Source organism: Notothenia rossii (genome assembly GCF_949606895.1).
Source record: "Notothenia rossii genome assembly, chromosome: 11".
Lineage (NCBI taxonomy): Eukaryota > Metazoa > Chordata > Actinopteri > Perciformes > Nototheniidae > Notothenia > Notothenia rossii.
The window spans coordinates 12320169-12345706 of NC_136910.1; the positions used below are offsets into that span (position 1 = coordinate 12320169).

The following is a 25538-nucleotide window of genomic DNA, read 5'->3' on the forward strand; positions in this document are numbered from 1 at the left end:
TTATTTAAAGTTATTTTATAATTGTGACATTTATTGTACTTTTTGATGGATGAATGATGCTCAAAGTGAGGGGGCAAAGAATACAACTGAGGGGGCAATGCCCCCTTTTGCCCCCTCGTGGCGCCGGGCCCGCATAGTCTAAATAAAACATAGAGGGTTACAGGGTCACGTAAATGGATACATACTAGGCTACTATTAGATATGAGATTGTGGTTTATAATATTCTTTATCGGACAGTTATATGGACTTGAATAAAAAGAAAAAATAACTTATTTAATTAATAGGTTATAAAAAAGATCAAGTTATCTGTGTTTTAAAAAATAAATGATGATGCCTTTATGTTGAAAGTGACTCGGGTTTGAGTCCAGCATGAACTTTTTTTGTTATTTTCATGTCGATGCACACTGAATATTATGTATGAATAGAGGATTCCTAATATTGTTTGCCGACACCAATATGACCCATCAGCATTTTAAAGTCTATAACTATTCCTGCACATGCAGCAATGACATTTCTGCTGCTATCTTTGCAAAACGAGTTAACAGTCACATCTTATCTGGACGAGTGCTGCAGAATACTGTTTCTATAAGGGATAAATGTGTGTGTAGTCTTTCTTAACATGATCGCTGGTAGATAGCCAAAGAAGTCGTAACACAGTTTAACCTGGGCGGATCCCATTTTTCCCTGGGCGGATGTTTACCTGAGAGGATCACAGTTTACATTTCACAGTTGAAGACTTCTCCACGCTGCTTTCAAACTCTGAGTAAACAACGTACGCTTCACTTGGAGGCTGTCTGAAGGTGTACACAGGTCTCAGATGGACTTGGTATCACATTAAGAACGATATTCAATAATAAGTCTGTCAACAATAGCTGGTTTAAATGATTTATTGGAGCTCGCAACGTTTTGAACAGACATCCCCAGTCAACTCGTTTTTCTTTTTGTAGTCCCCGCTGTTCGCGTTCGGATATCTCCATCGTAACCACAACCTCACATACTGGTACTGAATGTGCATCAACGTCTTCCTACCGAGCCAAATATACCAAAATATGTATGTAAACGACAGAAGAAGCGATCGAAAATCACGCCAGTTGATCGGGAAACCAGTTAACGAGGGAACCAGTTAATCCGGAACACCGGCTATTACGCCACTTCTTGCCACTACCTCTCCAATTTACGATACTTTTCGGTTGTAAAACAAAATGTGTTTTGAATGTCAACACGAAAAATACTGACAACATTTGCTGTGAGTCCTCAAGTTGCAAATGTGTTTACCGACAATGTGGAAACACCGCCGTTTTTAACTTAAACAGCAGTGACCGTTTCATCAACAGGCAGCTTCAGGGGAGGAGCGTGCACATGCAGAGCCCACCTCTGCTCAAGTATTTGTATGATAAACGCAGAAATAACGGGTTAAATAAGATGAACAAAACTCAATAGAAGACGTTAAACAGGGTTAGCACAAACACAGGACAAGCCAAACAGGGATTTCTGGAATTCAGGTAAGAACTAACGCTTTTCCACCACTTTAGCATCTAGGGAACAAGTATGGATAATAAAGTTTTGACTGTAAATTTCAATACAATGCATCACTTTTATGTTGCAATTTACACATACTACTAACTTCTATTTACTCTCTTTAATAACACCACGGTTGAATGTGTTTTATACTGATGTGTTTTGCATTTCTCACTCTCTGTAATGCACCTGTCACAGTAAAGACACTACACTGACCATGCTGCTACGAAGGCTGACTCTGTGTTCTAGGAACCATTTGGATTACCGGAGAAGAGTATGTGGGTTTCTCACCAGACCACTGACACAAGGCAAGCCATGCTGCACAGCTACTCTGTGACACACGTAATCCCATGTAAACACTGTATTTGATGTCTGTTTTCAGTCATCCAGCATCCTGGATGACAGAAAAGTCAAACAACAAACTTGCAACCCCAGATCTTTTGATACAAGTAGATTATGTATGCTCATATAAATGCTCTTTCGTTGCAAAAACATCTGGATTATTGTCAGGTTATTAAAGTATTCTGATATGTGATTAATCATAAGTACTTTTTAAAGCAAAAATAGCAAACATGTTCTAGTTCTAGCATTAGGTCTGGGGATGTATGCATTACTTTAATTTATGTGAAAGTTAACTGAATTCTGAGTGATGCTAACAACACTTTTTATTAATCATCTTTTGGTTTAGTCACCTATGATTTAATTATTTCACACTTTTCTTACATTATTCAGACCCAACAATTTGTTGATGTATTGAAACATCAACAGATTATTCAATTAAAAAAAAAATGTTTTTAGTTGCAGGCCTTAAACTAAAACAGTTTTGATTATCAAGTATTTTTCTGTTTTATATACTGTAAGAAAAAAAAGGGGGGGTTTAGACTTGCTCTCACAAAACAAGCAATTTGCAGAGGTCTTCTGAGCCTCAGGGATGGCCATTTTTATTGATGTATTCTTTCACATAATCAGACTAATCAATAATGTGAATAATTATTTTCAGATTTATAATGCTTTTGCTTGCGAATGTGTCAGTCTCTTGTTTTTCTGAAAGTACACAATATTAATGTGTATTGTGTTATGTCAAAATAGTCAAAAGTGTCTGTTGGCAGATGTGGTGAATTTTAAAGTGCTCCTTGTAAACATGATGTAACACACTGTGCAAACGTTGACTGGGATATTGTGTTTGCAGAGAGATTTCAGATCTACTTTAGTCTGAACAAGATGTCAGGATCTCTCTGTCCCTCTCTCTCTCTGTGTCTCTCGCGCTTCATTGGTAAAGAGAGATTTGTAATGTCAGCACAGGCTATTCTGCCTGCCCTGCTGATGTGGCAGTTTGAAGGCTGTGATTATCCGTTTCCCACGTTACAGATGAATGAAGGGGAGGGCTTTACTGTGTTTGTCTCAGTCATGGAATTGTATAGTGATGAAATCAAATATAAAGCTATAGTAATACACTGTTACATCCAATTAATTAATAACAGTCCTATCTGGAGTTCTCCTGAATGATTAGTCTATGTAGCTATTATTTCTTCTCATGCATACTTCATACTACTCCTGCTTCCGTTATTTTTCTTAAACACTTCCTTTTCAACATTCAAGTAAAAATAACTTCTTGTCCTTTTATACAGTTCCCAAGGAGAGGGCTCATGGGAGCTCCTTTGCACACCGCGGGGAGCTGCGCCAGGCCAAGAGGATCGTGGTGAAGCTGGGCAGTGCTGTGGTCACCCGTGGGGATGAATGTGGACTGGCTCTCGGGAGGCTAGCCTCCATTGTGGAGCAGGTGGGAAGACAAATAAACCAGTATAGTAAAAACATACGTTTAAAGTTCTGAATAACTTCCAAGACAATTCTCCTACTTAAATAACAATGTTTATTGTCAACCTACTTATGTCAAGTCATGCAAATAGTTTTATTTTCCTCGGTATTGGAATATTTTACCACAACAGTACAATGGGTCAATTTAATTTAGGTGTAATTGAATAAAAATGCCATGTTACTCTACCACACATGCTTTGAAGTAACTGTTCTTGATTTCTGCAAGTATAATCCCATTGACCCCATGGTATTTGGGTGGGGTAAAATAAGACAAGTCTTGACATTTAAAACTAATACCAAATAATATCATGGCTAGTTATCACAAGTGGTAGGTAAGAAAACATGATTTCTTGTTGTAATTTTGTTGAACCAACATTTTAAGGCTGCCTCCTTTGAGCATGAATATGAAAACAAGTGAGCCCGGCTGTTGTCTATTTCCTAATTGGGTGAATCGGACTGCAGGTGGCCATGCTGCAGAATCAAGGCAGGGAGATGATGATTGTCACCAGTGGAGCGGTGGCCTTTGGCAAGCAAAGATTAAGACATGAGATCCTGCTGTCCCAGAGCGTCCGGCAGGCGCTGCACTCGGGACACAGTCAGCTCAATGACATGGTAGGAAAAGGTAGAGGAATGTGTTTAGGCTTCAAGTAATTATAAAGTATTTCCCTTACGGTTTTACATTTTTGAAACTAACAAGGATGTTCATTATATATTCAGTTGTTTGTTTTATTAAATGTCAGAAAATTCTCAAAAATATTGACCAAGGTGACAGAAAATGTTCAAATAAGAGGCTAGAATCAGATTTTTTCAGTTGGCATTGTATTTAATACTTGACAACTAATCAAAGCATCTTTGCAACTCTAGTTGAAGGCTTAATCTGTTTACTCAGAAAATCTATGTAACCATTTACTGCCTTTTGCGGCAGTTGGTGCCGGTACTGGAGGCCCGGGCCTGTGCTGCTGCTGGACAGAGTGGGCTGATGGCGCTGTATGAGGCCATGTTCACCCAATACAGCACCTGCACCGCACAGGTAAAATAATGACTTGAAATAATGATCAAGAAACATATTACAGTGTCATATTTGATCTCTCTCACTCACTGCTTTCTGTTAACTCTGCTGTCAGGTCCTGGTTACAAATCTGGATTTCCATGATGACCAAAAGAGGCAGAATCTGAACAGTACGCTGCAGGAGCTGCTGCGCATGAACATCGTGCCCATCATCAACACCAACGACGCTGTGGTGCCACCGCCGGAGCCCAACAGCGACCTGCAGGGGGTAAATGTGGCTACAGACAGCATGGGGGGGGGGGGGTACGCAGCGGAGGAGACGATGATGATAAAGTGTAGACCGTCACTGTTCATTAGCAGCAGTGTTTTTCTTTCATCCTCACACGATGAAACACCTCAGCCAGCCGGCCTCACCTAAGCAGCTCTGCCCTCAACCATGAAGGCACAAGCATGATGGGAGGGATGGCAGTGCATGCTGTCACTGGAGAGGTAGTGCTGTCAGAGGGGGGCCGGGGCTAACTTCTGTAGGTAGACCCTTCTTTACCTGCAGAAATCACTAACACATCTTTTCCTTGGATAATTCTGCCTCGCTCTCTCTCTTTAAACCGGATTTATTGACATAAAAGAGACTATTTTATGAAAATCTATAATAGGTTTGCATATCATTTTTACTGAACTTATCCCCTGCATGTATATTTAAACTTGCATGGACTTAATTTGGCTGTTTCTCTGAAGTATTTAGTTCATTATGCAAAAAAAGGTTTGAACCCATGCTCAATGAATGGACCTCTTGTTGAAAAAATTAATTTCTCCCTTTCAGTGTTGCAAGCAAAGTGTTGGTTCTGTCACAAGGACTGTTTTGCACTGTTTAGAAGGTCTTTATACATGTATTTGTGTTTATCAGCCAGACTATAACCTTTAAGAAAAGGTTGTTTGCAGATGGCTTTCTGTCTTCAGGAGCTTACTTCAGCACTTTTCTGGCTCTGTAGGTGATCAGCATTAAGGACAACGACAGTCTGGCGGCACGGCTAGCTGTGGAGATGAAGGCTGACCTCCTCATCTTGCTGTCTGACGTGGAAGGTATGTGAGTTACCACAACAACAGTATGGGTCAGCTGTTAGGTAACAACACCATCTGTCTGCACTCTTCACTGGGAACCCCCCCCCCCCCACTCCTAACAGGGTCAACTGAGAGTCATAGAGAGACAAACACACACCTTCTGCCTACATGTTTGAAATTGATGCTGATGGGGTTGCCACGAGGTGTGTGTGCATGTGAGTGTGACATGGCTGAGGATCCGTTCAGTATAAATTGAGAAGATAAAAAAAAAAATACTGAGAATCATTTTAGCCAACTATTTATAATCAGTTTGTTTGTTTTCAGGATTGTACGTGCTTTGTTGTGCATTTTGATACCAAGTTGTAGGCTGATAGTTTGTGTAACAATTGTAAATGTCTTAGGACTGTACGACAGCCCCCCTGGGACAGATGACGCCAAGCTCCTTGACATCTTCTACCCTGGGGACCAGCACACCATCGCATATGGCACAAAGTCCAGAGTTGGGATTGGAGGCATGGAGGCCAAGGTATGGTGTCAAAGACTGTGTTGAAAACTCTATTATTTTCATTCAACTTTAAAGACTCAGTAAAAAGTCTCAGTGGGAATTCATCAGATGGGCAAGCTATAAGCCAGTGATGTCACACTCTTCTTCTTTCTGGCTTGTGATATTTTTAACAAAATATATTTGTAGTTTGGGCTCTATATCACATTCAGATGTTGAGATGCTGGCAGTTCCACCAAAGAGACAGTCCCCCTCTATCTTTTCCCCAGTTTAATTTACATAGCCGTTCAAATGATAAAATATTCCCCAACATAAGCAAATGTTGTTATATTTCCGTAGCATGAAAAACAGATTTGTGTAGGAGAACTCCTTTCTACTTTCCTCTCCATCCATCATCTCACAACCCTTCAGATTTGTCTTGTGGAACTTTTGAGGGGCCCAACCCTTGGTTTTGGAATCACTGGACTACACTTAATAGTAACATTTGAATCTAGTCCCCTCATAGGATATCAATGATACATCTTTTTTTTAGAGAGACCTTATTTCAGATTGTGTCTTGCTTTCTGCAGGTCAAGGCTGCCCTGTGGGCTCTGCAAGGTGGCACCTCAGTGGTCATCGCCAACGGCACCCACCCTAAAGTAACGGGTCATGTGATCACTGACATTGTGGAGGGCAAGAAGGTGGGAACCTTCTTCTCCGAGATTAAACCTGCAGGTCAGTTCACTAGGGCTGCATGCTTTCTCTACCAACAACTTATCACATTTGTAGCAATCCTGCATTACATTTGTATGAAATGAAACAATTTGTAAACTAAATTAAGTTATAATCTGGCGGTATAGTTGATAAACTTGAAGTCTGTCCCTGACCCTTCACCAGGCCCAGCTCTGGAGCATCAGACACAAGTGGCACGTAACTCTGGAAGAACGCTGGCATCTCTGCACCCAGACAAGGTGCCACAATGTCTTAATAATGCCCATTGTTGTGTTCTTGTCAGTTGTGTTTATGGGTGATAGTTTAAATAACATCTTACTATATATTATGCACACCTAAAAGAATAGGCCTAATCTTACCTTTTATCCGATACAGAGAAACACTGACCTCTTGTGGATAGATGTGCTCATCCTGCCTGTGTTTTGTTGCCTGTTGTCAGAGGAGTGAGATCATCTGCCTTCTAGCGGAGCTGTTGACTGAAAGACAGGAAGAGATTCTGGCTGCCAATAAAATGGACATGGACCTGGCTGTGAATACAGGTAACAGAAGCCCACAAGAAGTCATTTAGCCGAGTTTGCAGATGATGAAGCTTCATAGTACCTATACATACTTTTTCAGCAGACTCCCATTTTCCTATTAATGTTAGGGCTGGCAGCCTGGCACTATAAGAGTATTATTGCGATATCTATAAGACATTTAAAAAATGAATAATTATCATTCTGTCAGTCCATTTCATATTTGGCTTTGTTTTGCATTGTGTCTTTTTTCTTTTAAAAAATGAATTGCAATCAAAATAAGTGTAGTGAGGTGACGAAAGAGTCTTTAACCATAACATACATTATTTCGGGGCTGGTTTATGTACACAATATTCTCATATGTATGTTATTAACATGATATACTACACCCCTTTCATTGTGTATATTGTTTTCAAATGTTATGAACAAAATGAAAATCTGATTTTGTTAACTTTTTCTGTGGACAGTTGACTTCCTTCTGTGCCTCTCCACCAGAGGGCAACCAACCCATTTTCTCTCTATGCCAAAGTGTAACTTTGTGTGTTTTTTTTTCTACAGGCCTTTTGCCAGCAGCCATGCTGAAGCGACTGAGTTTATCTCCTGCCAAACTGAACAACCTGGCCCTCGGCCTGCATCAGATCGCTGTGGCTGCCCAGGACAGTGTGGGTCGAGTGCTGCGCAGAACCAGGGTGGCTCACAACCTGGAGCTGGAGCAGATCACTGTGCCTATTGGAGTTCTTCTCGTTATCTTTGAGGCCCGACCCGACTGTCTGCCACAGGTATACAGACAGAGCAGCCGTTACACACACAAATCTGGCAATTTGGTAATGTATTGGCAAATGCTAACAAGATAAAGAAATTAATATAATCTGAAAATGTATGAACAAAAAAAATGTAATATCTGAAGTAATATTTCAAAACATTGTTTTTATGTAGGTGTCAGCATTGGCAATAGCCTCTGGCAATGCCCTCCTACTGAAGGGAGGAAAGGAGGCTGCCAACACCAACCGAGTCCTCCACCAGCTCACACAGGAAGCCCTTTCCATGCACGGAGTTAAAGAGGCAGTACAGCTGGTAAAATATGCTTCCTATACATGTATTACAATGCAATACAAATGTTATATACAGCATTTTATGGACTGGGAGGACCCAAGTCTGCATGAAAATACATCAAGCCTGTACAGCCTGTAGCTGCTGTGATTGACACATTTATATTTGCTTCCAGGTGAGCACTCGTGAGGAGGTTGAGGATCTCTGCCGACTGGACAAGATGATCGACTTGATCATCCCTCGAGGTTCATCCCAGCTGGTGAAAAACATCCAGCGGGCGGCAAAGGGGATCCCGGTGCTGGGTCACAGCGAGGGCATCTGCCATGTGTACGTCGATGCAGAAGCCAGCGTTGACAAAGTCATCAAAATTGGTCAGCATATATAAGAACCTTGTCTGACGTGTGCGGAAGTTCATGTGTACACGATTGTACATTATTGACAAATTAACAATACTTATACATTTACCAAATGTTAAGATGTGTAGTATTGGTAGGCCATTAAGGCCAGACGTGTTTGTTAGCTTGTACTTTGCTCAATTATTAACTGACTAGGAATATAGCAGTTATTGACTGTTATTTTCTCGTTCCAGTCAGAGACTCCAAGTGCGAATACCCGGCTGCGTGTAATGCGATGGAGAGTCTGCTGATTCACAGAGACATCCTCAGGACTCCACTGTTTGACCAGATCATCGACATGTTTCGCACTGAACGGGTAAAACACTGATCTTGAAATGTGTTCCTATTCATCGATATAACATTAGCAATTCTTATAAAACAATTTGATACCCAGTTTTTCCCACAAAATAAATTGCATTTCCTTTTGTAAGTGTATTCTTGTCTTGCCAAAGCCAGCATATGAATACATATTCAAACGGTCAAACCAGTTAGCTGTTATCATACTATATTTGTCTATGGGCATGGGGCTGCTTTTATATTTCATTAATAAACTTGCATGAATGCATACATATTTTTAGAAAAAAACACAGTCTTCTCCTAAGCCCAAAGGCTAAATATAGTGTTATACAGGGTGTCCGCGGGGTCTTAAAAAGTATTAAAAGTTGATAAATCAATTTAGCGAAAATTAAGGCTATTAAAAAGTATTAAACGGCATTTTCCAAGGTATTAAGAAGGTTCACAGCAACGACAACATGAAACACCCTTTAATTTACTGAAACGACATGTCGGGAAACCCCACAAGGCGGCCCCATGCATAGCGCGCCGTAAAATGCTGCTTATTATTTTAAGTTTCGTTGCCTTGCTCCGCTCTGTTTGTGTGTGTGTGGGGGGGGGGGGGGGGGAGATAAACAACTACGGCAACGGGTCCCAAGGTGGGTAGACCGGCATACGCAACGCTCTGGGGGTCCAACGGCTCCGTGTGTGCCCTATATGATCATTTTCGGATAACGATGAAATAGCCCGCCTCCCTCTCCCCACGTCTCCTGCTGCTGCTGGGCTGTCAGAAGAGGGTGAGGAAAAGAGAGGCAGTCACCGTTTATTAAATATTATTATATTATTATACAGAGAACAGAGTCGTTATCAATTTGTTTTAAAGCTCAATAAATAACAAAGAAGACCTCTCACCGGCACTTTTCTAATTTTGTACGGAAGATTTAAACTTTAACGGACATGTTGACCGGCGGAACATTTTTTTTATGGAAACTCTGCCGCACGGTCCCCTCGTTCCTTGGAAGAGGCGGAGAGGTGGGTGTTTTTCATCTGCTGGTGGACTACCTGAGAGATACAGCAGGAGAACACGCCGTCCACCGCGGAGAATAAACAGAAGGGCAACCATGGCAACCATGCTCCGGGGTCTTCTTCGCTGCTTATGGTGTATTTCGGGCGGCAGCAGCGCCACTTACAGGCCTGATATATGTACTACATCGTTTCCAGCATTTCCAGCAGTCTAGTGTGAACGGACACGTTAATGAATCGAATGCGTGTGAACGGAAGCCTTTTTTGCGCTTGCGTATGCGTTTTACCGTATGCGTCCTCGTGGGGCCGGGGTCTAAGCCAAACTATATCCGGTCACAGAGATCTGCTATTTTAAAGTAAAGTCAACACATATAGACCCTAAATATAGTCTATATTAAGAACGAGAAAAGTCTTAACATATATATCCTTTTTTGTATGACAAATGTGTGAGGGTGATGACGTCAGAGCATCGTCCTATGTGCCAGCGCTTAGCCCCGGACAGCCCCAGCCCAATTTAACCCCTGGGTATTTGTGAGGGAGCTCCTATATGGCATTACCCCGCTGAAGCTCACCAAAGTTTAACATATTTCATAGTTCAAAGTTTTGTCAATTGTTTTGTTTATTGGTCAAATACTGGTTTCTAATGTTTTCTGAGGAGTTTTACTGGAATGAAAGAGCACAGAGTACAGAAGCAACAAAGCAGCATACTGCATTAAACCTGACCTTCACAGAGAGGTTGAAGTTCATGTGGAAAGGAGGCTTCAATAGTCTGTCTGCACTCTGTTTAGTTTTGCTATCTTACAATCAATATAGTAAATGTGACTATTTGTACTAAGGTGTTGAGCAAAGCACATTATACCACCATTTTTCCTTACAGTATCTGAAATCTAAGATATGTTTTTAAATATGAGGTAAAGTGTGTTCCCAATGTAACCGGTTAGAACTCAAAGTTGCGATGAGGTCTTAAAATGTATGGAAAGGGTCTTAAAAAAGGTCTTAAAAGGTATTAAATTTGACTTCAGGATTCCTGCATATACCCTGTTATAAGAAAATAGCTTTATCTCAAAAACCACAAGGAAAACTCATTAAAAGTTCAATATCAAACAAAAATCATTGGTGTAATTGAAGATACTTGTTCAAAGTATGGCCGTACCAGATTCTAAACTTAAGTCCAATCAGAATAAATATTATTTCATTTATCTATATCATACTATATATAGTCTTCAGTACAAGTCTACTTGTCTCTTATTTATCTTTGTTCTATAATGTGTCACTAGGTGAAGATTCATGCAGGCCCCCACCTTGCTTCCTACCTGACATTCAGCCCATCAGAGGCAAAGTCCCTGCGGGCGGAATACGGTGACCTGGAGTGCTGCATGGAGGTGGTGGACAGCATGCAGGAGGCCGTGGACCATATTCACAAGTATGGCAGCTCCCACACAGACGTTATCATCACAGAGAACGGTAGGTGGCCTTTCCTGTTTGATGGATAAACACAACTAAGACAATACTAGCACAAATTGCTTTTAAAAACGGCAAAAAGATGCAGTCTTGCATTATTTACGTCATACCTTACCTCACCCTGGCCAGACAGCAGTACTGAGTCTAGGTCAGTCTTGTCTTGCTCCTCGCTTCTCCCTGTAGGTGTCTGATATTCGTCAAGTTTCTCACTCCCTTGATTCACCTTCCCCATTCATCTCACTTCCTGCCACAGGGACTAATGAGCAGTGACACTTTGTTGTCAGGATGAGTGCACAGCCTCCCTGTGTGACTCTAACGTAGGGGACAGAGCCCTTTTTAAAATGTAGAGCAGATGCTAAAACACAGTTTAAAAGAGTCGTCCCTGTCATAACTTTGGGCCAGTTTTGTCTTTCAAGTGAGCCATCACACCACATTCTTGTAACTCATGTTGATTGAACCACTCTGTGCCAGGTTCAGAGTATTTCCTGATTTTTAAAGGCTGTTGCCATATTGCATGCAGACAGTGTTGAAGACTAACATATTGCCCTTTTTGTGACTCCTTCATTTGCCAGGCAATTTTAGAGAGTATCATAAAATATTGATGGGAACTAAATAATTGTATTAAAAACGCAGCGTTTGTTAGACGCTACATCTGCAAGACAAGGAACCATTCTGAGAAATATCTTTTGAATGAATGGAACATCATGAAGTGCAAATTCCTCGATCAAATGTTGAAATATGCAAAATATTTCACATGACTCTTTTTGGTGATCAGAATTAAAGTGAGCATTTCTACATTGAGGATTACTCAACTGCATTGAAGGATGTGCTGCCATCTGGTGACCACAGAAGGTACTTCAATACATTAAAATGTACGCATTTGTACTAGTTATTTCCTGTCAATCAAATATTGGTAAAGTCAAGCCAGATTTTATACCAATAATACAGTAGTTATAAAACATGTAGATAGATATGTAGCTTGCTTGATAGATATGTAGATACTCTTTCAACAAAGGTAATACCTGTTTTAGCTAAATGTGATCTGGTTTTATTAACACACATCTGCGGAGTATTTAATTTTAAAACAATGCTAGCATTTGAACTAAAGACCTATAGTTGTCTCTACATCCCCCTGATATAAAGGATGTGTAGATTGTGTGTTCACTGCTCACTTGATTTGAGGTTAGGGAACTGGGTTTGTACTAAGATAACATTAGTATTTGTGATTGCAATGAATACCTGTAATGTATGTAATCCTCAGAACCGCAGATTAAGGTTTTCTCTTAAATGTAGTGTTTATTGCATAAATTCATTATTTTAATCTCTATTTCTATGGCATAATCACAATGAAAAGTTGTTGTCTGAACCTCATCTTCATGTTTGAAAAGGTGTTATGAGTTTGTGAGCTAACAAGCTATCTTTCTCTTTCAGAGCACACAGCAGAGCAGTTCCTGCAGCTGCTGGACAGCGCCTGTGTTTTCTGGAACGCAAGCTCACGTTTCGCAGATGGCTACCGCTTTGGACTGGGTATGTAGTGATGATGTCCCCATATCATCTATCTGTTGTCTGTATTCCTGTGAAATCTTTTCAACAGCCTTATATTCTTATTTGTTCTCTCTCAAACTACTGCAGACTCTCTTTCAATACAGAAATGATGTTTTACATTTCTCCCTTGCTCTCTTTCTCCCTCTTTTGGTATTTAGGAGCGGAGGTTGGAATTAGCACCGCTCGTATCCACGCCCGGGGCCCTGTCGGCCTGGAGGGGCTGCTCACCACAAAGTGGGTCCTGAGAGGGGACGGGCACACAGCAGCAGACTTCTCTGAGCAGGGTACCATGAAGTACCTCCATGAAAAGCTGCCTGTTGGGCAGCCTCTTGCTGGGCAGCGGGACAGCAACTAGACCACAGAACACTCACAACACTCACTTGGCCTTAACATTATTCCAAATGGTTTGCATTGCCCAGCAGCAGCAGCTCTGTCTGGGAATGAGTTGCAGGTGATGGCTGATGTCACTGTTTTACACTTTGGAAGCACACAGCATGGAGAGAAGCTTACCACACCAATGGTCCATTTTATCAGCACAAGCAGAAAGTTGTTCAGACTGTTACTGAGAGTTTACAAATGTTTTAAAGTCTACCTCGGCGTATGATTATATTATACGAGTGAGGTAAATCACCCTCAAAGGCTGCTGCAGGAGGTGTAATGTGGATATAACGACACAATACCTTCAGAATAGCATATCAAATAAACAAGGGAATTAACTGATAACTGTTTTAAAGGCAGCATAAATGCACATTATTTATACTGAAGTGCTTGAAATTACTATCTTTTCAATATGGAAATCTCAGGCCTTGTTTTTAAAACTGATACTAACTGACATAAATGGCATTACTTTTATTCATGAAATGTGTATAAAATCTTAATACTATGTGTAATTTGTGCCAAATACAAATTGGTTATTGTCATATGCACAATTAATTAATTACAGATCATTTGCAAAGAAAAAACCTTAGATCTCAGGTTCATTCAAACAATGCTAATTATAATGTTTAAAGAAACAACAAATACATGTACGCATACATTACAGGTACTTAGTTTTCAAACTTCCATAAAGCATCCAAAATCATATATCTGGTCAAAAATAAAAAAGGGTATTATGATAAGGGGCTTGTAGTATCTTTAATTTATTTAATATTGTTTATCGAGGTCAATTTCATGCTATAATTGTGCATAATCTATAAATGTTAGACCCAATTTTATTCAGCTGACTGCTTTCAGTGCTACCAACAAGGATCATACAGATTTCACTGTAAGTGCTTTCTTTGTTCATAAACTATAACATCCAGTTTTTCTTTCTCTTACCGTAATTTCAGGTTGTTTAAGTGAAAACTAATAACTGACTAATAACACTACATGTTGGCATTTATTATAAAATGAATTATCTCAGTTTTACTGGTGTGTTTACAGATTATGATTTAGTATTAGATGTTAATTCCATAAGATAATTATTGTATAAAGAACATTGATATAAAAGAAACCCTAGTTCTGTTTCATAGCAATGAGAGTTTGAATTCTTCTATGCATCCATTTTATGTTTTTTTTATTTGATCATTGTTACAAGTTGTGCTCATTTTTCCATACTTTGCTGCTTGCCTGCGTGTTCATTGTGCGCCCAGAGCCTCTGTCAGAGCGGGAACAGTAATTGACAAGCTGCCTCCTTCAAGCTGGAGGGGGAAACCGCGACTGCTTTTAAATCAAGCTTTGTTACATTCCAGCCTCTGAGCTCCCATCTGATGTCTTGCAATGCACACTTAAGGGTTGTATAATAGCAGTATTGTAGAATTAAAAAGAAAAGTGTCGAAAAAGAATATTTGGATATTTGTTCTTACTTTCTTTGATTTTAGCACTTGAAATGTTGAGGATCTTTACACGTATGATCATCTCGGTCCTGGCACTAGTCTTTCTACTTTCACAAAGAACACAAATTAATGGGGGGAAAAAAGTTGTGCTGATTTGAAAAACAGATGTCTAAAAAGGGCCTTTTTAAAGTTGCCCATAGGGGAATTCGCATTGCTGGAAGTGGGGCAACGAAGATGGAAGACAATACTATAGAGGTTTAATTATCCACCCATCAGAATGAAAAGAGGGAGAACTGAGACTAATAATGGAATCACGGTCTTATGTTCTTGGTTTCTCTGTTTCTTTCGTTTTCTCTCTTTTCCAGCATCTAAAGAATTCATTCTCTAAATCGCACTACTTACCCTTCAATCAGCATCCCATCACCAAGTCCAAAGGGTTCAGAGATGAAGAGGGAGACAAAACTCAGATCTCACTCTTTTGTCCTTTTTATGTGAAGCCCTTGAAAATACCATCTAAATGACTTGAGGTAGGGAAGGAACAATCCAGGGACATTGAGTATAGCCTCTTTGATGCACATGTTTTATAGAACTGTATTTTAAAATATTGCATTAAAGTTGTTTGCTACAGTAACGGTAGCTATTTCGGTGCATGTGTGGTATACTCGGATGCTTTTGTGAACAGCTGTTTTTAGCGAAACAATACGACATGGAGTGTTGTGATACGAAAAACTTCCTTTGTTGGGTTACTGAGTATATTCCTCTGTATAATTTTGCAGTCAAGTATTGTATTTTGCGTTTAAATCATCATATATTTACAATAAACCGCAACCCTATGTCAAATCCCCATCTAAATGGTCTACATTTGATCTTTGAATCCAAGGAAACAACTTATTTTACATTTCCATCGCCCCAGTTCTGTTCTCTGCTCATGTGCCAACTTTATGGCCCCTAAAACAGGATAGTACATTTTGCAACGTTACTGTACTGAATATTTAAGCAAGGCTGTTTGGAGAGTTTCAGGTTATTTGCCACTGTTCTTTTTATGTAAAGTTTGCAGGTTTATAACTATAAACTTTCAACATAAATGACCATAGACTTGTTTTCTGTAGTTTCTATGCAAGGCACAGTGCTTACTTTCTCAATTTGATTAATATTTGAAGACCCTGCCCCTTCATGACCTTAGATTAGCTTCCATTTGTGGCTGAGAACTGGCAGCCTGTAAGTTTCCTCTCATCTCTTATCTGACATTGCCCCCAGACCCCAGCTGATCAGATCCCATGTTGCACTCTGTTGATGTTATGTTGTCTGCTGGGTATTGTTGTCCACAGATATAAAAAGGATGAAGAGGGCAAATCATTGGACTTGTACAGCAGAGCCGACAATCCTTTAATTGGACATTACTCAAGGCCAAAACTCATATTTCTTGTTGTGCTTGATCTTAAGAGACTCTCAAATGCACTCCCCACTGGGCTTCAATTTTTTTAAAATCAATAATTAATGGTCAAAGTTATTTATTCATGTGTATCTTTGCCAATTACGCAGTGTCTAATTAACAATTTCAATAATTGATATTTATTTCTGAAAGGGTTCAGTATCTTGGGCTGATGAAAAATGCATGAGCAGGGATGTGGACTGGGTTTTGTTTTTTGTTCTGAGAGAGCTTGATGCTCGGGGCTAATACCAGACCACTTTGACTCCAACTCTTTGAGTTGGCACTGGCCCTGTGATGTGGATCTAATATGGGCATCTTTCATGGACCCAACGCGCTTACTCTGCACCATGTGATCTCATAAAGACTCCTACATGCTCATCCTCAGATACCCTTTTTTTGTCTTTAATATTGAGCTTCAAAGAATAAGCTTCTGTTTCCTTGATAATTTCTCTTTGTGTGTGGAATGTCGATATCACGGCAAACTGTAGAAACTCTCTGTCTTGGTCTAGGACCTCGGTGGTTACTCTTCTTTGTCACTCTGTGGTCCGATGAAACTAAGTTCAATCACCACACTAAAGAGAAAAGTATTCCTCAGATTTATGAAAAGCCATATCCCCCTGATCTTTTTATGGTGACAGCTGTAGTAGTCAATAGAAAATTAACCAAGGCTCCCTTTAGTTGACTTTCATCAAGTTTTCTTTTATTGTGATTCCAGTAGGACAGGAGGTTGGGGACTGGTGAGGCAAACCATTTTGCTCTGGGATGACCAAAGCAAAAAAGATCATTACTATTTATTGAGCGTTGCTTGAGCACTGAATAGGGAAGGAACTTCACCCGACAATGCAGCACAGCCCGAGAAAAACCAGAACCCAACATCAGACGCACCAAATCCCTCCATCATAAACATTTATGACTTCAGGTTTGGACAGCACAGTGTTGAGACCACACTGAAACAGTGCTGGCATTAGGGGAACAAGAGGGTGGGATGGTAACAGTGGGGTTCAGTAAGGGTGAAAAAAGCTGGGAATCAGTTGAGCTCAGTGATACGTCTCAGAGAGCCGATGGTTGGGCTGTTGCTTCCCCACTCGCTGTGCCTCCTGTACTCTCCAGGGCGCAGGAAGAACTGGCGTCCCCTGTAGTGGGGGTGTTCATGCAGAATCCAGTAGCCCTCCATGACGTTGACGGAGGAGATGTCACGGGTGTGGAAACGCTCGTTCAGATCGGGACAGTCATCGCTCAGCTCCATATTCTGGCCTCCAAAGTCGGAACGCTCGAAGATCTTCATCTTGTAGTTGCCGTTATACTAAGACAGAGATAATCATACTGTCATTTACTGTAATCTTTTATTAAACTTTAACTCACCACAGTAGATTAACTTGGCAATTTCAAATACATTTATAAAGTTCCTGTACTAAAGTTGTTCTGATCCAATGACCCAGTCTAAATGTTATTTTTCTCTCGACACAAATCTTTTTACACAAATCTTTTTGCTGCATAGGTCAAGCTAAAAAGAGAGGCTTTTTAAATGGCCACAGGTCTGGGCACAGAGTAGTGAAAAAATAGAAACGAAATGTCATAAACTGTCTAAACCTTAAGTGAGAACATTGCTGTAAACAGTGTTAGGCATCACTCACAGTCGGCACCATGCGGCAGGAGCGGATGCAGTCATTGAAGCCGGCCCAGCGTTGGTAGTCGGGGTACTCGCCCTTGTTCAGCATGTACTGGTAGCCGCCATAGTTGGGCTTCTCGTAGGCCACCCAACAACCGCTGTCCACTTTTATCGAGTTACAGCGGGTGAAGTGGGTTTGCATCTCGGAACAGTCACTACTGCACTCATAGTGACGACCCTGGAAGTTCTTTTCCTCGTAGAAGATAACCTGCAAGCGGTATATAGGTAGACATTATCACCATAGGGCTATAACAAAGACAAACTATTGCTATTATTATCTGATAGATGACAAGTTATCTGTCCTCCAGCTCTTCAGACTCTTAATCAATGATAACTTGACTTTTAGTGTAATTTAGTTTTATATCTCTATCATTTGGTATTCTGTGCCAGGGGTTTGAAAGTTAGCTTTATCCAACAAAGTTCTTGTACAGAATTACAGAAAGTAAAGAATTTTGGAGTTGACTCTTAAGGGAATATGAAAACATGTCCCAAATGTTGCACCAGAGGCAAAGTTTAATAAAATACAGAGTACGATGTGGTACACTTTCATGAAGAGAAAAGTCTTGACATCTTTTTTTGCTACAGCGATTGAGATTCAAAGCGCAGTTACAAAATTGCTATGTTTTACTACCATCAACAGAAGGCAAAGCAGAGTATAATTAAGTATAACTAGCTAAGTCTAATTACGTCTGACCGTTAGTAAGGCATAGTGTGGTAAACAATCATTTAGAACAACTGACAACTGATAGCATTGATTTTGCAGCATTGTTTCCCACCTTTTAAACCCCTTATTTACAAATGATCAACATACTATCAAACTCTAAAGTTGCTTTTGATATAGATTTCGAAACGCACGCTTACCTTGCCCATTGTAACTGTGTATATTTCAGTGGGCTGTACCAGGCCTTTATAGACCCTGCTTGGATCAGGGCTTTGGAATTGGAGACAAAGCTTTGCCGTGTCAGCACAGTGGGCTGTGTGGAGTGCAGAACACTATAGGACTGGTGCGCTGCAGCAGCCGCTTTGTCTCTGTCAAAGCTCTCTCTTTCTATGGAAAACACTGTACAGCTGCACTTTCTCACAGCGCTACAATAAGAGTTGCAAAATCTGCCTTTATTGGTATGAATGCCAAAAACCTACATGCAGACTGTGAGGTATGTGCGGACAGCAAAAAGAAAAGGTTTGTTTTGTTTTGATAGGTATATACCAGAGATATTGATAATTAAGCAGCAACAGACTTTCTTTGATATCAGATAGATATATAGATACTTCATTTATCCAGAGGGATATTTAGAAACCAAAAAGACCGCTTAGCCAAAGAGTGTTGTTGTCAGACTCATGGTAGCATGCATGTGTTTAAAAAAAAAAACTCACAAAGCACGTCGGTTTTTTTATATTACTTTTTTATATTGAGTTGCACAAGGGTAAAGTTTACATGACAGTCCTCATCCTCCTGAAGGAGCCGACCATGGGGTTTTGGCATCCCCAGTCTCCGCAGGCCCTGTAGTCTCCAGGGCGCAGGAAATACTGACGTCCCCTGTAGTTGGGGTGCTCATAGAAGATCCAGAATCCTTCCATGATGTTGCAGGAGAAAATGTCACGGTAACGGAAGCGCTCGTACAGGTTGGGGCAGTCATCCATGAACTCCATAGTGTGTCCCATCATGTCGGGCCTGTTGTAGATCCTCATCTTGTAGGATCCTCTATACTGTGTGTGGGAGAAATCAGATTTATTACGTTAGTTTGGTAGGCGTCAGCCCTAGAGAGCCTTTTGGTAGAGCTTTCAGCCCTGAGCTGATATATTTCAAATGATGACTTTTATTATTTCTTTAAGTAAGCAGATTATAAAAACTCTATCGGAGCATGACGGGATATTTTTTTTTCCTTTCCCAAACTGCCAAAACACTCAATGTGACTAACAGAATTAAAATGAAGGGTCCAAGTCTTATGGGGGGTGTATCGTATTCCTTTTAAAGGCTGACTGGGTCTCCTTGTGGGCCTTGCAAAAGAGACTTTCATGCTACGTATGACCTGCATGAGTATCTGTTAATGACATCAAAAGGCAAATGATTGACATCCATTTCTAAAGCGGCATTTGATGTGCAAGGTAAGGGGTGGGGGTTGGGTGTGTGTGTCTGTTTGATTGACTTACAGGGGCATACATCTGGCAGGAGCGGACACAGTTGTTGAAGCCCATCCAGTTGTGGTAGTCGGGGTACTCGCCGGGGCCAATGATGTACTGGTAGCCCATGTAGTGAGGCTTCTCATGGGCCACCCAGTGACCACCGCTCACACGGATGGAGTTGCAGCAGTTGAAGTGCTTGAAGGTGTCCATGCAGTCACTGCTGCACTCCCAGTGGCGGCCCTGGAAGTTGCGGCCCTCGTAGAAGATAATCTAGAAAAGAGAGAAACATATGTCACTCACAAGTTAATGTTAGGTATATAAATGCACCAGTTGCAATACTCATGAATGGACGGTAGGGGACACTGCTCTCCTTTAAACAAACTAAATTACTTTGTCATGAGAGCCTCTCCTGTCTATTTTCAGAGCTTTGACAGATGAAAATCAAGGCAATTAAAAATGTGTTAGCTGAATTTAATTTGAAGAACTCTTTGTATGCTCCTTCAATCTCAACACTGTCAACTGTGTTGTTGTACAATTACAGCAAATCTATCCCATATAGATACCATATAATTGCTCATGTCCACAGAAGCTTCTCTTTTAAACCGTTATAAGTGTGTTTTTCCCCTAAAAAATAACCAAACTTAGCAGTCTGATCACATTTTTTAACCCAATTTCTTTACGGGAATTAGTCGTTTTTGACTACCTTTCCTCACCCTCTGCTGCATTGTCTTTCACTGTTAAAATATTTGACACCCAAAACCTTCCATTTTCCTCTCTGTCAAAACGGTTGCTGTATTGCAAGTGAGCTCATACCTTTCCCATGGCTGTGCAGTTGTGGATGTGTAACATAAACCTAGACACACTTACAGGGCCTTTTATACTCTCCCACTGACTATGAGGCCTCTGACACGTCAGGAACTATTACTCTTTACCTTTTCAGATGCCAACTAGTGTTCCCTTTGTCTGTCCGCCCACACGTACCTTATCTCCTGCCCGCTAGAGTTTACCTATAGAATTGACAACCCCCCCCCCCATCCAAAAAAATCTGAATACCACACAAGTGCTATTCTGTGTTTGTACTGTATGACCCTTGTTCCACCAGGACCTTGTGATGCAGCCTTTTGAAACATCACACAAAGGCCCTTTAGGTATGTGGCCCCCCAACAACAAAGCTTTTAAAGGTGTATACTAGGTTAGGTCATTTTTGGGGGGCACTCTCTAAACTAGTACTTAACCATGTCAGGATTTTCATTTCATATCTTGCTGGCGTGGAGAATTGTAACATAGTTTGGTTTTGTGCGTTCCCTAAGTGGATACAGGTCGCAATGTAATTGTTATTCAATTCCTGTTAAAGGGAAGGGGTGTTGATACTGTGGACTGAGTCAAGCTGTTGCGTTGATGTAATCTACAGTGATATGTTGTCTCTTTTTGCTTCCATAGCCTGCAGTTGTACTATGATGCCAGACGAGACTGGTCTGTTTACAGATGTACAGAGGGAACTACTCGGTGTGTGTGTGTGTGTGTGTGTGTGTGTGTGTGTGTGTGTGTGTGTGTGTGTGTGTGTGTGTGTGTGTGTGTGTGTGTGTGTGTGTGTGTGTGTGTGTGTGTGTGTGTGTGTGTGTGTGTGTGTGTGTGTGTGTGTGTGTGTGTGTGTGTGTGTGTGTTGTCTAATATAAAAGGGGGGGGGGGTTTGGGGCATCTGTGGGTTTGAGTCTTTGCATAAAATGATAGATGTTTGGACTTGAGTCTTTGGCTTGTAAGCATAGCCCAGAGCTGAAGGGGAAAAGGCCAGAAAGAGTTGCCGCCATGTATTGTGTTCCCAAAGCCCAGCTGATGCCAGAAAGGTCAGTCTCATCCTTTAGCCTTTCATCGGGATAAAGGGCTCCTGCCCCCTCTACACTTTGTGTGCGTTTTGCACATTCAACTGTGTAAAAAGGCAAAATGTTTGCAGAAAGTACAATAGCCATTATGTTCCTGGGCAAAAACACTGCAACTGTGGTAGCGTATCCACAGCCATATGACACTGTTTCAGTGTTAAGGAACAGCGTTGATAAGCTTTTGCTTCTTTGATCATTCATTGACTTGAAACTCTCATAGGCTTCAATAGCTTTCATGTTTGAAGCTGCACTCTTTTTCTATGACATAAGTAGTTCATTGATATCCTTTCATCACAGTGTGCAGCGTAATTGTGGCAGATTATCAGATGGGATGTTGTTTTGTTTTTGTGAGTTTCCTCAGCAAATATTTACTCTGTAGGAAAGGTTTTATCTGAACATATAACAAACAAATGTTTAGATTTTCCTCATATGTTCCTTCATAGATTAATAATTGATTTAATAATTTCTATTAAATGTAAAGTCTTTGTACTCTGTCTTGATGCAAGAGGGCAGCAGAGTGACAGGGAAATCATACTCTTGCTGGTGTTTAAGCTTTGCGTGATACAGGCAAGCTTTTACTTTTCTAAGGCGTCTTTGAGCAGGTCTCTATCTACTTGAAAGGCTCAGTTTGACCTGTGACCTTTGCATTCAGAGACACATGTAACGGAGGTGCAATACGTTGTTCAAACCCGGGCAAAAAAAACGACCACTGCCGTCATTGCCAATGTTCTCGTTTTCATCACCGAGGAACATCAGCTAACCCTAACTCATTAGCTGGGACCTCGGCTCTCTCTGCGTCTCTGTGGCTTCCAGAGGGGAACCTTGTTTCACAGGCTCTCAAATGATCATCTTTAGCTGCGCTACAAGACATCTCCTCCCCACCCTGAAGGGAAAGTAACATCACAGAGGCCCTTGCCTGCTTTCTCAGTTCCCCCCGGAGGAGAAGAAAGCTACCCGCTGTGGAGCATTCCACTCTTCATCTCAGAATGATGGAAGAAAAGGAAAGGAGAAAGGAACAGAGTGGGGGGCTACATTCGCAGCTCCATTGTGTCCGAAAGATCTCATTGTGCAATCTGTGTAACCGCGTGGGAGATGACGACACTATTAGCCCGCAGAATGACTGTCAGTTGGGGACCTCTGTGATTGATGTGCACCCCACAGAGATGGGAGAAACTTTGACAGATAGCAGCCCCGCCACTAGTTAACTTGCAACCTATTTCATCTACCCGAATTCCAAAATAAAAACCCCATTTGTGTGGCTGATAATTAGAATGTAAAATGCACTCAGTAAAACAGATTTCAGGTCAGAGGAGACTTCTTTCAATTCAAAACAAATCATATCCCCATAATCCAAACCATGGTCTCTGTGACCCTGCTATATGCAATAAGTCTCACCCCTTAAATGTTGCAGGCAGAGATAGGAGAGCAGGCATGCTTGCAGTGCCTCCAATGTGCTCTTTAAATGAACAGTCATTACAAAAGCACTGTGGTACTGAGGGGTAAACAAGGGGGTCTATGTGAGTTTTGCTCCTGAGAACTGGCTAATCTGGTGCTGAAAATGTGGTATGATCGGAAAGCGCTCGCCAAAAAAGCCTCCCACGCCGGGAGTAGAATGAGGACCTCTCTTTTGCTGAGAGATGATCCTCTCCATTCTTTCCGTCAGAAAATCTCCAGGCATCCTCCCTCTCTTGTCACTGCCAGCGCTCTATCGGGATTGCCAGACGCAGGAGCCACTATGAGCCTGTGCCAGGGCCAGGATTTACCGCGATGCGTCTGATGTGCTCCATCTTTTTGCTGGGGGATAATTAAAAGAGGAAATGGTGTTGGAAGAACAGAGTGGAAAAGCAGGAGGTGGGGGCTTGGAACGAGCAAATGGATGCAGCTGTCAATTATGTCGAGTTGTTGATATGTTGTTTGTGTTTCGCTCTTTGAGATTTTGTGTCCCCATCAGGATTTAGTTTTAAAGTTTATGTTAAATCTCCACTCCGTACTTGTAATTTAAGAAAAAAACATTTAGGCTAATTAAGAACAACTCTTAACTTAGCAATGAAATCACCATAACAGTAATTCTCTTCTGATGACCTGCAGGTGATGATTTGAGTACAACTGTGAGGAGAGAATTGTTAGGATTTTCTTCACGTCAATACGAGCTGTCTTTCAGGAGTTTTGGACGGATGAAATCACTCGAGCATCTTCCCTTATTTGACTAAATCGATTTGAGATGCTCCACCACACAGCATGACCCAAACTCTGTGAAAAGCAGGACAACTCCTTCATCTCCCAGCAGACACACCGGGGGGAGTGACGTCTTGTAGTTGCTCTCACTCCTCATCTCCAAACTCTGTTTTGACGTGGCGTGTCTCTCATGCCCCAAAGCTTTAAAGGTTTAAAGAGCAACTTTTCACCCTGTAATCCAGGTGCCTTTCAAACAAGTCACGCTGTTTACTGACACATGACAAAAAAGTTAAAACCCCCTCTCATCTCTCTGCTTACAAGACTGTAACTCACCTCAGAGCCTGGTAGTCATTTCTCCTGAGCACCCTGAACAAACAGAGCCTCAGTGAGAAGGGGCCCCTGCCTTTCACCACGCACTAAATTTGTAATCAGATGCGATGCTGTTGTTACCCTTCTTCAAATTTGTCATCAAAGCAAATGTGTTCTGACAACAGCTAGTGACAAGTGCACCAGAGGAGAGGCAGCAAATCAGCTTTTTCACACCGCATATCAATTATTGATCATGTTGCCCCCTCCCTCCCTCACCGCCCCCGCTACCCCGGCAAGTAGACACCTTGTGATAATGAAATACATCAATTTAAAAAATAAATAATAAACCGGGGTCGGCTCCATTGTTGCAAAGCCTTAAGAGCTTGATTGACTGCCTGCACATTTTCCTCGTTGGCAGTGAGGCAGATCAAAGGAGGGATCCTCTTATTGCCCAAGGCCACTTGCAATTTATTTAGAGGAGCAGGGCTGCTGTCCCAGCAGGTAACATTATTGGGCCGAGACACTCAGGATAATCATAGCTTTGAGGTACCTCTCAAATCCCACCTCTGCTGCCTCTATCATGCATGCGCAAAAATTACACGCATATGATTTACAAAAACCTTCCTTATTATATTAAATTAAGGAGTAGATACGACTGCACTGATGTCCTCACATGGAACACCCAGCTGCTCAGTCACTGACCTGAGCTGCCCTAAATATGTTGGGTTAAATCAGTTTTGGCTAAATATATCAAGATTTATTGGATTGCTTATTCCTTTCTTTTTACTTTACAATTAATTATTACTAAATTAATATAATGTTATGTTTATATAGTACGTTATATATTACTCACATACAATGTATCTCTTAAAATGTTAATTGAAAAGTTTAAGCATTTCATCAACATTTTTTAAACTATTTTTTTATCAAACAATTTTCCATTCATCTCACAGAGTAACATTTTCCATGACATGACAGAAACAAAAGATGTTTCCGTGTAAAATGATGTACAATAAATATGATCGATTGAAGAATTAATAATTACCCGTTGAAGACATCAAAAAGTATCATGTTGCTTATGCCACATATTTTGTTTGTATGCATGGCACCTTAATAATATTACTTGGATTTCCACTTGTTCAAAGGCCTCTCCTGTGCTCCACATTAATAATACAAAACAGAGAGCATAATAACGGGATTCTTCTTTTTGTCAAGACGCACCTCTTTGCTCATTATTATAACGCACATAATATAAGTCTCAC

General features: G+C 41.0%; 3 protein-coding genes across 6 annotated transcripts; 1 reads left to right on the plus strand and 2 right to left on the minus strand.

Annotated features, from left to right (window-relative positions):
- The first annotated feature begins 732 nt into the window (after nucleotides 1–732).
- Nucleotides 733–14699, plus strand: aldh18a1 (aldehyde dehydrogenase 18 family, member A1). 4 transcript variants are annotated; one of them, XM_079659078.1, is made up of 18 exons: nucleotides 733–1502; nucleotides 1717–1826; nucleotides 3147–3298; nucleotides 3796–3945; nucleotides 4259–4363; nucleotides 4458–4610; nucleotides 5332–5422; nucleotides 5803–5927; nucleotides 6473–6617; nucleotides 6780–6853; nucleotides 7054–7153; nucleotides 7688–7908; nucleotides 8066–8203; nucleotides 8355–8550; nucleotides 8769–8890; nucleotides 11148–11334; nucleotides 12763–12858; nucleotides 13035–14699. In XM_079659078.1, the coding sequence occupies exons 2-18, from the start codon at nucleotides 1736–1738 to the stop codon at nucleotides 13229–13231; spliced, it is 2343 nt and encodes a 780-aa protein (XP_079515204.1). In that variant the 5' UTR covers nucleotides 733–1502; nucleotides 1717–1735; the 3' UTR covers nucleotides 13232–14699. The 4 variants fall into 4 exon arrangements, with proteins under 4 accessions (XP_079515204.1, XP_079515203.1, XP_079515206.1 ...); XM_079659077.1 differs by having other exon boundaries at nucleotides 1722–1826; XM_079659080.1 differs by having other exon boundaries at nucleotides 1485–1502; nucleotides 1768–1826.
- Nucleotides 14700–17149: 2450 nt separating this feature from the next.
- crygmx (crystallin, gamma MX) lies at nucleotides 17150–18661 on the minus strand (the record flags this gene model as incomplete). The annotated part of the gene is made up of 3 exons (XM_079658476.1): nucleotides 17150–17425; nucleotides 17757–17999; nucleotides 18653–18661. The coding sequence occupies 3 exons, from the start codon at nucleotides 18659–18661 to the stop codon at nucleotides 17150–17152; spliced, it is 528 nt and encodes a 175-aa protein (XP_079514602.1).
- A 561-nt stretch (nucleotides 18662–19222) lies between these two features.
- Nucleotides 19223–20764, minus strand: crygmxl2 (crystallin, gamma MX, like 2; the record flags this gene model as incomplete). The annotated part of the gene is made up of 3 exons (XM_079658477.1): nucleotides 19223–19498; nucleotides 19943–20185; nucleotides 20729–20764. The coding sequence occupies 3 exons, from the start codon at nucleotides 20762–20764 to the stop codon at nucleotides 19223–19225; spliced, it is 555 nt and encodes a 184-aa protein (XP_079514603.1).
- Between the last annotated feature and the right edge of the window lie 4774 nt (nucleotides 20765–25538).

Excerpts from the sequence above, each read along its gene's own strand:
- aldh18a1 (XM_079659078.1), top strand. The coding sequence starts at position 1,736 with ATGCTGCTACGAAGGCTGACTCTGTGTTCTAGGAACCATTTGGATTAC. Across the intron at positions 4,364-4,457 it reads ACAGCACCTGCACCGCACAG|GTCCTGGTTACAAATCTGGA; the intron begins GTAAAATAATGA and ends CTCTGCTGTCAG. Across the intron at positions 8,891-11,147 it reads ACATGTTTCGCACTGAACGG|GTGAAGATTCATGCAGGCCC; the intron begins GTAAAACACTGA and ends ATGTGTCACTAG.